Raw genomic sequence first — 14,616 nt, forward strand, 5'->3', positions numbered from 1 at the left:
GCCCCAACGGCGGCGGGTCGCCGTTACGGCACCAAAGGCCCGCCCCGGGCCCCCTCACCGGGCGCCCGACGGACAGCGACTCACCCCGCCTCCAAAGGCAGACCCACGCCACGCCACGCCCCCGCGCGGGGGAAGCCCCGCCCCGCCGGGCGTACGCGGCGCGTCCTCACAGGCTGCCGCCGCCGGCTGCCACCGCCCCCTGGCACCGCCCCGCCCGCCCCACCCTCGCCCCCGCCCCACCCCCTCCCCCGCCCCGCCTTTCGCCCGCCCCCTGGCGGCAGCCCGCCAATCCCGAAAGGCGATGTGGCCTACAGCCCTTGGGGGCGGGGGCGGGAGCCCCGCCTCCCTCCCCCCTCGCCACCTCCCCCCGCTCTCAGGGCGGCTGCGCCTGAAACGCGTGGCAGCCGGCGGTTGGTGGCCGCGGACAGCCAATGGGGGAGAGGCACCTCAGAGCAGGAGTCTGATTTTACGCAGGGAGGCACGCACGCCTCCGCTCGTGCCGGTCGCGCTCGCTTCCCGCCGCGGCGAAGCGCGGAGCCCGGAGCGGCGCCGTGGTGCAGCCGGGGGCGCTGGGAACGCCGCGCTCGAGCCCCTCGTGACGCGCGCCCGGGCCTTGCGCGGCGGAGCCGCTTCGGAGGGGCGCGCGAGGCGATTGGCGGCCGCGCCGCCCGCGTCGCAGGGCAGCAGCCAATCGGGGGGCGCGGCGTGCCGCGAGGGGCGCGGCGGGCCGTGCGGGCCGGGGAGCGGAGCGAGGAGCGGAGCGGGGAGCGGCGGCGGGATGAGGCCGAGCGGGCTGTGGGTGCTGGTGCTGCTGCTGGGGCTGGCCCAGATCGCCCTCCTGGCGCGGGGTGCGGCGGCCGAGGAGGACGACGATGACGGAGGTGAGTGCGGGGGCCGGGGGTGAGCGCGGGCAGGGGGCAGGCTGCGTGCGAGTGAGGTGGGGAACGGACTGGTGGTGGCGTGGGTGCCTCGGCCTCCGGTGGGCGGCCTGGCTTCCCCCGCGAGGCGCGGGTGCGTGGCCCCGGCACTGGGCCCTGCGGGGAGCCCGGGCCCCGCGAAGCGCCGCAGGGGCCGGGCTGGCGGGCGGCGGCTGGCTGCTCCCCGCAGGCCTCTGGGCCGAGCCGGCGGAGGCAGGGCGCTGGTCCCTCTCCGTGAAGGCGCTGATGTCTCGGAGAGCCTGCTTGTCACCACGGTGTTCCTTTCTCCGTCGCTGCGCGGCAGCTCTGCCTCGCCTCTTCTAAACACGGAATTAAAAGCTAGTAATTAGCCATGTTGGCAGTTACTGACTTCTAAATTACCAGTAAGTTTGCAATTTCACAATCCAATGGAGCACTCTTTTCCTTACCCCTTAGTTCAGGGGATCTGTGCATTCTCTGTCTTTCAAACTGATTTTTTATTTTTTCCCAGAAGGAGACCGTGTGTTGCTAGTTTCTTGGTGTTTCTTCCCCTTGTCTTTGAATTTCACTGATGTGTGTCTTCTCCTTTCCAAAATTAGCAGAAACAAAGCTGCTCTGACTTAACAAGTTTAGTGTCTGTACGTAGGAGGCAGGCATTCAAAGGTGCTTCTTTTTTGGGTTTAAGTGTCTTTCACGTGGATTTTGAGAAATCCTACATCTTTTGTATTTTCTGCATTAACACTGCTGCATTTAAGTATTAGAGGGTGTTCAGGGAAACCAGATTATGGGTGGCCTGCTGAACTCCTGTCCTGCAAATTCTTGCTCAGTGAACAGGCAGTGAAACTTGAAGAACTGCATTTATGTCAGGTACCTTATCTGTGTGACCAACTGTGTGATCTGTAGAATAAAGACCAAAAGATTTTTTTTATAGGATATAGCATCTGCAGTAAGGAGATACATATATTTCAGCTTAGAATTAAAAAAAAAAAGAGCTTCACAGGAAGATTCTGTATTATGTCTGTTTCTCTGCTTTTAGCTAGAATACTTGGTTGTCAGTGCTTTGTAGCATGTGACAAAGCCCAGTACTGATTTCCCCTACTACCTTCAAATGATGAAGTAACACCTTACTGTGATGTTACAGTGAAGCCTGTGTCCTGCAGCTGACAGCAGTCGCTCAGCTTCTGATGGGCCAGACTCTAATCAGTATTTCCCACGTGTGCTGTTCTTCTCATTATATGAGTTCTTGGGGTCAAAGATGCACAGTGATGAAAGTGTTTCCTCCTGTGTGCAAGTTGAACACTAATCCATTCCATTTTCCTATTTCTATTTTGTATCTCAAAATTGTATATAAATCATGAACTAGGCTTTACCAAGCCTTTGCTTTAAAAATGCATGTAGTTAGGGATTTCCAGTTTTGCCCTTGAAATGCAGATCTGTATGAAGTGGAACAAATTTACTTTGCAACAAGCAAGTAACCGTATGTAAATTGGTTGTTCAGAAGATGAAGAATTCAGATGAAAGGCTAGTTGCACTGTATGGTTTTGGAAGTGAAGTTTGACTAAGGCAGTGAGGCAAATGTGCTCGCGGCAAGGTTAGCCTAGGTCATGACCGTTACACCCTTTGCATCCTGATGAAGGAAAAGGAGGGATTGTGTAGAGGATCCACTACAGGAAAGACTGAGGAAGACTGCTTTCATAAAAAGGCTTTTGAATGCCCTGGCAACAGATTACAAGTCTTGACTTCTGTGTTTCTGAAAACTGAGCTCATCCAACTGAGAAACAGACACTGCAGTGCCCTCCTCAGAAGGAAACTTTCAGGCAGAATCCAGAAGTCATTGATGTCTGGATGTGGCTTTTTCACGCGGGATTCACTCTGCTTAAGAAAAAGTTACTAAGCCAGACTACCAACACATGCTGAAAGTTCAGTGAAGTTACTATTAAGAATTAATTTTGGTTAGAGTAGCTGTCATCCTGAAGAAGGCCTGTCAGCCAGCATCATGTACCTGAAGTCTTAAAATGAGTGTCATCTCTATCATGTTTTTTGACTTGTGTAATAACATGTTGAAATTTGTGGAAATGCTTTGTTGGAGTAAAAGGGAGTGGTCTGTATTTTACTGGAGGGCAGGTTTTAGCCACAGCTGTCACTTGTTGGTTTGTCCACCTGCTTTGCAAGTAGCTTTAAGAAAAAAAGACACTTCAGTTCGGATGCAGCTATTTTATTTTCATGAGCTGTCTTATGTAAATATTTATTAGCTACTTCTGCCATTTCAGGTGTCACAGTGAGGCTCATTCTGTATCTCCTCTATTCAAATTGTAAATCATTAATGCAAAGGAAAGTTTCTTGCTCTTAATGAAAAAAGTCCAGCTTACCTCTCCCATACTCGGTCAGGTCCTTGAAACAGGTCTTTCAGTCCCAACACTAAAGGGGACGTTAGAGGTAGCTATGATAACCCTAAGTGTTGGTGAAGCTGGAGACTACAGAGGGTAAGTTGGCACTCTTAAGGACCAATTTATAGGTGTGGTTAACTTTTTTTTTTGGAAATGCATGCCCTCTGAAAGCCAGTTGGGAAAAGCTGGAGTCCTGCTGTTATGTGCTGCTGTCCTGCCTCCATCTCTGAGGAGGAGCAAGTGGTCTCTAATGCCCATGACAATGTATCACTGTCAAGGAAGTTTTATGATGGCAGACTATACAGATGCTTGCAGTGAAAGATACAAAATTATTTCAGTGATGGATGTTAGATCTAGTGGTAACATTTTCCACTTGTGCAGGATGTTTTTGTAGGTGATGCTTTGTTCCCAGCTTTCTAAACTGTGAGCCTATGCCACAGAAGCTGCGGTGGTCTTTTTCTCTGTTGGGGGTGAGTAGTTAGCATTGTAAGCAGGAATGAGAGTCGCGGCCTGGTGGTTAGTTTCGGAGATGCATGAGCAGAATTGGCCAGCTAGTTTTTGCTCAAATTCTCTTGTGTCAGGAAAAATCAAATCTGAAGTGATTTGCTTGGAAAAGCGATGGGCATTGCGCAACTCACTGGGAATTCAGGCACAGACCAACCACGAACACCCTGCGGTGAAACATAACCCTCAAAACTGCGAGGCACACATGTAAGCAGAATTTTTGACTGCTGAAACCCCCTGAAAACTAGGGTTTGCACCAATGCAGTCCCGTAGGTACATGACTGCCGCAGATTTACTTCAAGAGTGTTTGACAGTTCAGCCCTTTCACTGCAAGTGCTCAGAAGCAGCAACACGGGAGGCGTTGTCCACTTGCAGCTTTTAGCTGCTTCATAGATCAGGTGAAACAGTAATAGTTATTAAAGAAACTTAATCCAGTGAATACTGTTGTGTGATAAATGATCTCCTGTGATACATATTTATCATTCTTGACTTCCAAATTCCAGGTGAAATCAGAGTATCTTCAGAATTCTTGTCCTGAGTAAGTAACTTACATGTACATGGTTTGCAGTCCTACTGCAGTAATTCTTGTCAGCTTAGTCAAAAGCCAATTAAAGTTAAGTAGAGAATAGTTTTGAGTAAGAAACCTTAATCTCTTTTTTTTTTTTTTTTTAAATCCTGGAACTCCCAGTGGTTGAAAGGGCCTTAGATTCATTGTTGTACAGTTTTCATTTGGGATGAGGTATTTTCATGACTTGTTCTGTGACTGAAATACCTTTAAAGTCATTCAGGAAAGTCTGCTTGCCTTGAATGATAGCAGTTTAAAAAAAAAAAAAACTTTAAAGGAACATGTGAAAGATCAAATGCTAAAGAAAACATCTCAAATTCCAAGCCAACAAAGATTGAACCAGTTGAAATTTCCTGGCTTCAGATTTTATGTGCTAACTTTACTTTGGTAATTTAGCGAATCTGCTTTCTCCTTGAAAGACCTGTTCTGGACCTTAAATCAAACGCCTCCCCAAAAGTTCTTGAAAGAAGTTTTCATTCCATTTACTTCAGAAGAGTGCCTTGCATCTGCCAAGTGCATGGGAGTGGGTTTAGATGGGACTTCTGTGACCGTCACTTACTAATTTGATTTTACACTCACTCTGCAGCCTGATGCTGATCCAGAGCAGAGTGATGCTCCTGTTGGTGAAAAACCTCTTCAATTAGTTGCAGACCTGAAACATCACTGTAACTGAAAGCAAGACATATTGAGATGGCAGGGTGGGACTGAGCAGTCAGGAACAGAGCATAATTTTGAAGTGCTGCCTCTAAACCATCTTGGTAGTAGTGAAATGATACCATTTGAGTTTATAGCAAGCCTGTCTGTTTTTTAGACCTTCAGACAGGCAGAGCATAGCAGTTGTGGTGTTACAGGTGTAATGAGTAAGGGTACAATGAAAGCATTGGGGACAGATAACATCTGCTTTTTTGGTACAAGATACCTAATTTTTCCAACCATAAGTTGCTGCACTTGTCACATAGCTCTGCATTAATTCTTGTTATGTCCATTTTGTTAGTTTGCCCTGAAGAGTGAAATACATGTTGACGCTGTACTGAAATACTGATGTTGTTAACTGGCATAGTGTGGACAGAAGTGAAATGGGACTGGTCAAACATCAGAGTCCAAGCTCTTTGCAAACTGAGGTAGCTCTCATTGTATGTGAGGCAGGAACTAACCTGTGTTGATACTTTTTTTAACCACAGGATATACTTAATCCATCTTTAACCTGGTAGTGTTATTTTAACGCTAAACTTGACACAGTCTAATCCATATTGCATTTTTACTTTTACTTTTCCAGAATCTGTTACAAAAGAAGTTGATGATGACAGTGATGAGGATGATGAAGATGATGATGATGATTCTGAAGTTAAAGAAGAAAATGGCGTATTAGTCTTGAATGATGCAAACTTTGATACCTTTACTGCAGACAAGGACACTGTGCTGCTGGAGTTCTATGCACCATGGTGGGTTCACAGCCTGCAGTACCTCCTTAGGTGCAGGATGAGGTGGCTGTCAGAGGCTTCTCTGACAAGACACACTCCTAAAAAGTGAGCTTGGGTTGCAATTTTAAAGATGATGTAAGAGTAGCTTGCCTGCAGGAAAAGCACTGGACTCTGCCGTAGTCCAGGGTGGGGGGTGCTTCTGATGGTGGGAGATACCCTTTTCCCTGCACCTGTACCATGCGACAGACAACATCCTGTTCTTTCTCTACAGATGTGGGTCATGCTGAGGGATTGCATGCCAAGGGAAGCACAGCCCTGGTTCCATCCCTGCTCTGTGCCTGTCAGGGAACAGAGATGGTCCCAGTGAGCCCCAGAAAAGTCATGCGGTGTGGTCTCACAGCCTGCTATTGTGTCCTTTTGCTGGCCCACTGACAACTTGTGCACTTGGTCATCTAGATGGAGGAATGGAGGAGGCTTCCCTAGCAGGGGAATTGTTAGAAGGTTTTCCTTCTGAAGTTCAAATCTTTGTCCTTGCCAGAAGGGTGTGGTGTGAGTAAGGACATAGCTTGTTTGTATTACCAGTTTAAACAGTGCCTAATGATGATAATTCTGCTGGCATATCAGAGTACACAGAGTAACACCAGTGTGCTCAGGGGAGCTACAATGGATTTACCCGCACAGAACTGAAACAAAGAATTTAGGTCAGAATGTATCTTTTCATGCATTCTTATGGACAAAAATAATAGGGATGGTTAGTGGGGAAAAAAAAAAGTAGAATATATTTGCAGTCAAGTTGCTGAGTTAGTGTTGCAGCCGGAACCTCTCTTCGTTTGTGGCTTAGTGATATAAAGATGACTTACTCGTTTGTCCTTTTCTAGTCTTTGAATAGAGGGGAGAATATGATCTTGCTTGAGGTGAAGTTGCATTTTAACTAATGCCACTCTTATTACAGAGAATCCCATCCCTGCTTGGCTGTAGATACTATTTCTGCAACTGTAGTTTGCCTGTGTGAAAACTGAACATGAAGCTTCATTTATCCAAGCAGAAAGATGTGTGGTCATCACAGACTAAACACCTCTTTTCTTTTTTCTACTCCCCCTCCTGCCAGTTGAGAGGCTAAGGAGTACAGGCTGTCTGCTACACACAACTTTCCCTGTTTTTTCTCTTCATTTTCCTGGTTTTATCTTCAGCTCATCAAGCTATATTCAGCTCTTCTTATGCTGGTATCCTCTGTCATGCCAGCTTTTGCATCAGGAGCCTCTGTTCTTACCAAAGAGTTCTGGTGTGGCCAGAGAGAGAGCAGGTGCCGTGATACCGTGGTGGGTGTGAGATTTCATTAGGCCAACTTAAGTACTGGTTCATTTTTCCCTTTAGTTCAGTTTAGAGTGCTGGCTAGATTAGGGAGGAGCTGATCTGAGTGAGACCATATCGGGGGGGGGAGGGGGGACGGGACGACAGGGAGGAAGGAGAAGCATGGTACAAGGCTTGCAAAAAAGGAATTGTTAATTTTTTTTACAATGCCTTTATAAAACATATATGGAAATGTGTTGCTGTTTGAATGGGGAAAAAAAAAGTTGGTATTTGAAAGAACAGCACATTAGGTACAGTTACTCTCCACCTCTCCATGATCTGAAAACATAGCAAGACAAACATTCTTATGTTGATATTGTGAACATCTGTCAGAAGGCGTCCTGGAAATGCAGAATAGCAACACACCCTTGTGGGTCTGTCATACATTTATGTATATCTACTTGTGTCTTCCTCTGACAGGTGCGGGCATTGCAAGCAGTTTGCTCCTGAATATGAAAAGATAGCCAAAACTCTAAAGGAAAATGACCCTCCTATTCCAGTTGCCAAAATAGATGCTACTGCGGCCACTTCACTAGCAAGTCGTTTTGATGTCAGCGGCTACCCAACCATCAAAATCCTGAAAAAAGGCCAACCTGTTGACTATGATGGTTCTCGGACGGAAGATGGTAAGCACCAGATCCTTTGCAATTGTCTGTGAGAAAGCAAAGAAGTATACAGTCTTGCTTCTTAATGACTATTTTGAAGGGCTTTGATCTCCAGTTACTTTATCTTAAGCAGAATAATATTATGAAGGCTGAAATTTTGCCTGTCTTCTCAATTGGCTGCATGCTAGAGGACAATTTTGCAGAGAGTGGGTAGTGTTACTGACGGAAGGTTTCTAGAAATACGACTTGACTAGAAGAGGAGGTAGTCTCATGCTTGCTGAAGGATCAGCTAATAAGAAACATCTGATCTGTATAGTGACTGGATATAAAACCACTTGTTTCTTGCTTAATGTGTCCAGCTTCAGTCAGAGGGGGAAAACTATCTTTTCTCTCTTTTTTGAGATGGAAATCATGTGCTACAGTGCTGCAAAGTACAGATGTGTGCTCTGCATAAGTAAAATGTTCTGTGGGGTTAAGGGAAGACCTTGGCAATACCAACAACGAAGTAAAGCACAAAGAAGCTTGATTAAGAAAGTGTTCTTGTGTAAGCTTCACATGTAAGCTTTGGTCCAAGACCATGCTTGCCACTCTGATTTTAAATTCTTGATATCAACTCTTGCATTCGATATGCTACTGGTATGATAACGCAAACTTGCTAATTGGGCTGTTGAACTGTATTTCAGCAATTGTGGCCAAAGTCAAGGAGGTTTCTGACCCCAATTGGACCCCTCCACCAGAAGCTACCCTTGTATTGACCCAGGATAATTTTGATGACGTCGTGAATGGTGCTGACATAATCCTGGTGGAGTTCTATGCTCCATGGTAAGCGAGAAGACAGTCACCTATACTTTCCTAGCACAGCTGGCCTGAACATGCTTGGTGAACCTGTTTTCTGTTGTTATGCCTCTTTTAAAGAGGCTTGCCTCGTGCAGGTGGTGTAGCGCTGGTGTACCTTAGTTCTAATCTGGACCTAGGATCACATTACAAATCACTTGATGACTAGACTGGATCTGTCTCTGCAAGGATGGTCTCCAAAACTTCACTGAAGATTCTACTTTGTACTAATTTGGGAACACATTGAGAGATACTGAAAACTAAAGGGAGTCGGTCCTTAGTTTAAAAACGGCCTCTAAAAACTACCTATAGTAATGTGGAGTCAGACATAGAGGCTAGCTTCAGGTTGGAGAGACACATCTTCCTAGACTGAAGTGTCCTCTGTAGATTGATTAACCCTATTTCTACTTTTTCCATTCTGGAAGACTTAACTCTTCCACTTCAGAGGTAGAAGGTACCTAGTAGGACTCATGGCTTGTAAAAACTGCCCTCCCCTCGTCTTCCCTAGGTGTGGACACTGCAAAAGGCTTGCTCCAGAATATGAGAAGGCTGCCCAGGAGCTCAGCAAGCGCACACCTCCTATTCCCCTGGCTAAAGTTGATGCCACTGCTGAAACTGAGCTTGCAAAGAAGTTTGATGTTACTGGCTACCCAACTCTGAAAATCTTCCGCAAGGGCAAACCTTATGACTACAGTGGTCCACGGGAAAAATACGGTACTGCAACCTCTGCTTTTTCTTATTTTCTGAGGGCTTGACCACAAATGTTTTGACATATCTATAGGACTTGCAGACTTGTTAACATCATAGCAATGGTAGTTGGGGAAACCTGAAAAACTGTGCTCTCATACTGTGCCAGCAGTATAAATTTGTCTCTAATCTTTATAACATCTTAGGGTGGTACCGTAAGTTCCTTTCGATATAAAGTAAGTTAAATAAATGGTGAAGCAGTGGCAGTATGAGTAAGTGGGGAGCCTTTAATTGCGCTGGAATGTGCCATAAGGGCTGGCAAAGTGCGCAATATTAGGTTTTAGTAAGAGGGAAGACTTTAAGACTATCCAAGTAGAACTTTGGCTCCTAGCAGGGTCCGGAGACAGTGAAGGGTCTGGAATTTCAGAAAGGATGGTTACTTGAAAGATCAGCTGATATCCATGGAACTCGTGCTTGGTCATCTCTTCTGAAACCAACCTGAAAGAGAATATCCAGAACTGCAGCTTTAAAAACTTGGACCGAGGTTTTGCTGATTTGACCTTTTAGTTGTTGTGGGAGGGCTGCACAGAAAGAAAGGTGTCCAGGGGAAATGTGGTATTAAACAATGTTGTAGAGGGAACGCCTGAACCTTTCAATTCAATAAATGTTCTAAGCAACTTTTTGGGGGGCGGGTTTGTCTCGCAGGTATTGTCGACTACATGATTGAACAGGCTGGTCCTCCATCCAAACAGATTCAGGCTACCAAGCAGGTACAGGAATTTCTGAGGGATGGGGATGATGTCATCATCATTGGTGTCTTTAGTGGAGAGAATGACAAAGCCTATCAGCTCTATCAGGAAGCAGGTAAAGAATGTTTTAAAATATTAATGAAATGTATGTTTTGTTGAGATTCTGCATGGAGAGATCCTTTATTTCTGCTCTTAGTTCAATGGGGGAGGTTGGAGAGGAATAAGAGGAAGGAGATTGAAGGGTGATCTTCCACCTGTGCTTAAGAAAAAAGCTCACACCAGATTTTGAGGCTATAACTAAAGTATCAGCCAGTCACAGGAGATACCTCCTTTTGGTATTGTGTCCCTAAAAACATGCAAACTACAGAGGAGGGAAAATTCCTAGCTGAGGAACAAATCGCAACTTCTTGGCTTAAAGCCTTGCTAGCTCTGCCATCTGCTATTGCGTGTTTCATATTTGACAGTTCCAGAGACTGGGCTCTGCCAAACTTGTTTGGGATGGGGGGCCTGGAGAAAGAATCGTCATCCACCTCTCGATCAGTTTAGCTAGACCATTCCTGGCAATGTTTATTCTTAAAGACCCCTTTGATGTGACACTTTGACAGTCCTGTTAACGATATTTGCTACCTCACAGAAGAGGCTAAGCACTTGAAGCGCTCAGTCCCTTTAATCAATCCCCGTGTCTCACATGATTGAATCACTCGCAGCCACTCTTAGTTTCTGCCAGGGCCTTGAGAGCAGTGTGGGCAATTCTTTTCCTCCTGGCTACGCCTGCTTTTGGGGCTGCCATCGTTTATAGTTGGATTAGGAGCTGATTTGGTTGCTCCAGCATGGCAAGATAGAGAGCTGTTTCCCAGACTGCCCCAATGCAAATAGATTGACTAGGTGACCTTGTGAGTTCCTTTCCAGCTCTACTTTCTGTTATTTGGGGGGAAGTCAAGAGGTAGGAGACTGATAAATAGCTGTTTCACTGTATATGTTTTGGAAGCTGTTCAAGGTTTTTGAATATGTAGAATAAATCATCAAGTAGATGGGCTGTTGAACAACATTCAAGTAGTGCTACTCGAATTGTATGTATTTTCACATGCTTCTCACCCCTTGGAGAGCTGTTCTCCAAGACTCTGGGTTGTTCCGTGTCCCATTAAGAATGGGAAGAGAGTTTCCTTGCAGTGCAGTCTCAAGATTTCAGTCAGAGGTTGTCAGTTCACTTCTTGATTTTTTTTCCTTCTCCCTAACCTTAATTTTTCAGCTAATGGTTTAAGAGAAGATTACAAGTTCCATCACACCTTCAGCAACGAGATTGCAAAACTATTGAAAGCATCTCCAGGAAAACTGGTCGTCATGCAGCCAGAAAAATTTCAGTCAAAGCACGAGCCCAAGATGCATGTTTTGGATCTTAAAGTGAGTAGCTGATCCAAAACTAGAAAGTTTGTGCGTGAATTGAAGGTTCTCTTTCTTTGTATATATGAGCAGTTGGCATCTTCCTGTTGGAGGTACTCCACTAGATACTTGAGGCAACCTGTTTGTCCCCTGAAACTGTATTGCTTTGTTCGAGAAAGCTTTATGAAATTAATCCAGAGGTTATGTATTCAAATAATAATGTACCATTACAATATTCAGTTTAAGGGTAGAATACTAAATTATCTTTAGTGCTCAAGGATTTGAAGAGTATGGTGACAGCATTGTTTATAACATGCCCCTCTTTCTCATTCATGCATGCATCAATATTAGTTTTCAGTAGTGTGTAACAGAAATGCCACTTAAATCCATTTGTCTGAACTTTTTTCCCAATTTTTTTAAGCAGGACTCTACAGATGGATCGGAGATTAAAGAGCATGTGCTAAAACATGCTTTGCCTCTAGTTGGTCATCGCAAGCCTTCCAATGATGCTAAAAGATATGCTAAGCATCCTTTAGTGGTTGTCTATTATTCTGTAGACTTTAGTTTCGACTATCGTGTTGGTAAGTTCGCTAAAATTACTATTCCTCCATTTTGGGAGAAAGCAAGCAGTAAGTAACTAGAAATTACTAATCTCATTGTGTTCTGGTTTTTCAGCTACCCAGTACTGGAGAGGCAAAGTCCTGGAAGTGGCCAAAGACTTTCCTGAATACGTGTTTGCTGTTTCTGATGAGGAAGATTATTCTTCTGAAATAAAAGATTTGGGCCTGCTAGAGAGTGGAGAGGATGTCAATGTTGCCATTTTGGATGAAGGTGGCAAGAAATATGCCATGGAGCCAGAAGAGTTTGACTCTGACGTACTCAGGCAATTTGTGCTGGCATTCAAAAAAGGTACAGTTTCTAAAATAGGGTTCTCTAAGCCATTTGCTTTGTTTCCCCTTCCAAGAGTTTTTCCTGAGGCAATGGCTACAATAAAGTCGTACGTGCAACCTTACAGTGCTCTGTGCCTTAAAGCTTTAGGACGTTTCTTGCTTATGGTTTTTTTTTTTAATCTCAGTTCATTCACTTTGTTGCTTGAACTATGTTGTGGCATCTAGCTATATTCTAAAACTGAGCGGTTTTGGCAAGTCTAAAATATTCTTCAGCTTTGAAGTGTGAGCTGATCATTCATATTTGGGACTAATATAATAAATCACTGCCTAATACATTGTGGATGGACAGCCATAAAAAGAGGGAGAAAGGTTCTAGGGAACTGTGAAACAAATTGTTGCCCATATTTAACAAAGTTGTTGTGCTAAAAGGTCACCAGGAAGCTAGCCTATGTTTCATGCAGAGGTAAGGTCGTTTACTGGTGCTTTTCCCTGGCGGGAGGATGTACTTCTGCCCTTTCTTGGGGGAGATCGTAAGGACTGCTCTTACTGTATTCTAACAATAGTATGTGTTTTGCTTCCTTCTAGGAAAACTGAAGCCTATTGTGAAGTCCCAGCCAGTGCCAAAAAATAACAAAGGGCCTGTGAAAGTGGTAGTGGGTAAAACTTTTGATACCATAGTAATGGATCCAAAGAATGATGTTCTCATAGAGTTCTATGCCCCATGGTGTGGACACTGCAAGAAACTAGAACCAGTGTATACCGAGTTAGGCAAAAAATACAAGAATGAGAAAAATCTAGTCATAGCCAAGATGGATGCTACTGCCAACGACGTGACGAGTGACCGCTACAAAGTGGAGGGATTCCCCACTATCTACTTTGCTCCAAGGGACAAGAAGAACAACCCTATTAAATTTGAAGGCGGGGACAGAGATTTAGAGCATTTGAGCAAATTTATAGAGGAGCATGCGACAAAACTCTCCAGAACAAAAGAAGAGCTTTAGATAAGATGAGGGTGGTGAAGAAAAATTGTTTGTACGCTGTAGTTAAAAGCAAGTTACTGACAAAACTTCAGTATCAGAAGAATTAAGCAGTTTGAGCAAGGAGATTCTTGAGCAGTAAAGCAATTGCAGTATCTTTTTTTATATGGCAGAAGTTTTTCTGGACACTGAACTTCTTCTCTGATATGAATGTCTTACGTTAGTTATGGTTTTGATCTTTGGAGAAAAATACATCCTTTATTTTTTGTGACTATCTTAAGCTCGATTCTTTGACTCCAGTGCAACTGTTGTGGGGTTTTTTTGTTCTGTTTTGGTTTTTTTTTAAGTTAAAAGATATTACCAAAAAGAGAGGGAGAACCAAATACCTCTGCCAAACAGACTTCTTTCTCTTATTTGTTAGTATCATTACTGGGGGGAAGGGTGTTTTGAGCCAATCTCTCTTCTGTTATATTTCTGTATACCTATTCACGTGACTATATTACTGTATTCATTGCTGAGGGTAAGAATGGAGGTTTTTGAAAGTGTGGATGAATTATTCAGTCCTACTGAGATAAGACACAGTGACTTGCTAACTAAATGTGCTCTAGACCTGTCTGCTTTTGCTTTGTACCCCTCTGTAGAGAGGATGATGCTAAAATAGCAAGTTTTTCTAATTTACCTCTCTTTACTAGTCCATATTGGCCCATTTATATCTTAGTCTTCCCAAGTATATTTTGGAGTAATTGGAGTGTGGTAGAAGGAGCATCTAGTGGGTGGTAATGCTTGGATTCTGGTATCAGATCTGTGTTACCATTTCTTTTCCTTTTGCAGAGGAAAGTGGTAGTGATTCTTCTTTGGGGAAGCAGACCGAGACCTTCTGATGGACTTTATTCCTATGGCAGTTACTGCAGGTGCAGAGGATGATCACATCTACTTTATGCTCCACTTGGCAGTATGTGCATTTAAAAGTGGATTTTCATCTTGAATGTCCCAGTTTAGATACGTCCATAAATTTATGGGACATGTTTGGGTGGCACACTTATATACTCCAGAAGCACCGTCTGCCTCCTCTCAGAGCTGTGATGCTGCAGTGTGTGCGACTTGAGTGTCACTGAGGCAGTTTTGATACATATTTCATGTTAGGGGTAGTGCTTCTCTCCTAGCAGTACTGTCTTCTGTCTTGCAAAAGGCAAATATCAGTCTTCAGCGTTTCCTTGTTGTATTAGTTTTCAACTTTTTGGAGGGTGTGCAAATCTAAAGCCACCACCCAATCTTTTTTCTTCTGGGGAGATGCAGTCTTCTGTGTAGCAAGGGTAAACTGGTGTCCAGGAGGTGGCTGTTAAGTTATAGACTAAGGACCCAAAAGGGCCA

General features: G+C 44.5%; 1 protein-coding gene across 2 annotated transcripts; it reads left to right on the forward strand.

The window, feature by feature from the left end:
- Window positions 1-454: 454 nt before the first annotated feature.
- PDIA4 (protein disulfide isomerase family A member 4) lies at window positions 455-13,519 on the forward strand. 2 transcript variants are annotated; one of them, XM_075142927.1, is made up of 10 exons: window positions 455-881; window positions 5,629-5,794; window positions 7,544-7,749; window positions 8,412-8,550; window positions 9,071-9,276; window positions 9,955-10,113; window positions 11,248-11,399; window positions 11,803-11,959; window positions 12,054-12,287; window positions 12,854-13,519. In XM_075142927.1, exons 1-10 carry the CDS (start codon window positions 779-781, stop codon window positions 13,267-13,269), a joined length of 1,938 nt encoding a protein of 645 aa, XP_074999028.1. In that variant the 5' UTR covers window positions 455-778; the 3' UTR covers window positions 13,270-13,519. The 2 variants fall into 2 exon arrangements, with proteins under 2 accessions (XP_074999028.1, XP_074999027.1); XM_075142926.1 differs by having other exon boundaries at window positions 727-881; window positions 11,800-11,959.
- The last annotated feature ends 1,097 nt before the right edge of the window (window positions 13,520-14,616 follow it).

This window comes from Calonectris borealis, chromosome 2, assembly GCF_964195595.1.
Source record: "Calonectris borealis chromosome 2, bCalBor7.hap1.2, whole genome shotgun sequence".
NCBI classification, from domain to species: domain Eukaryota; kingdom Metazoa; phylum Chordata; class Aves; order Procellariiformes; family Procellariidae; genus Calonectris; species Calonectris borealis.

Coding starts and splice junctions, on each gene's coding strand:
- PDIA4 (XM_075142926.1), top strand. CDS start 779: ATGAGGCCGAGCGGGCTGTGGGTGCTGGTGCTGCTGCTGGGGCTGGCC. Junction 8,551..9,070: donor GTGGAGTTCTATGCTCCATG/GTAAGCGAGAAG, acceptor CGTCTTCCCTAG/GTGTGGACACTGCAAAAGGC. Junction 12,288..12,853: donor TGTGCTGGCATTCAAAAAAG/GTACAGTTTCTA, acceptor GCTTCCTTCTAG/GAAAACTGAAGCCTATTGTG.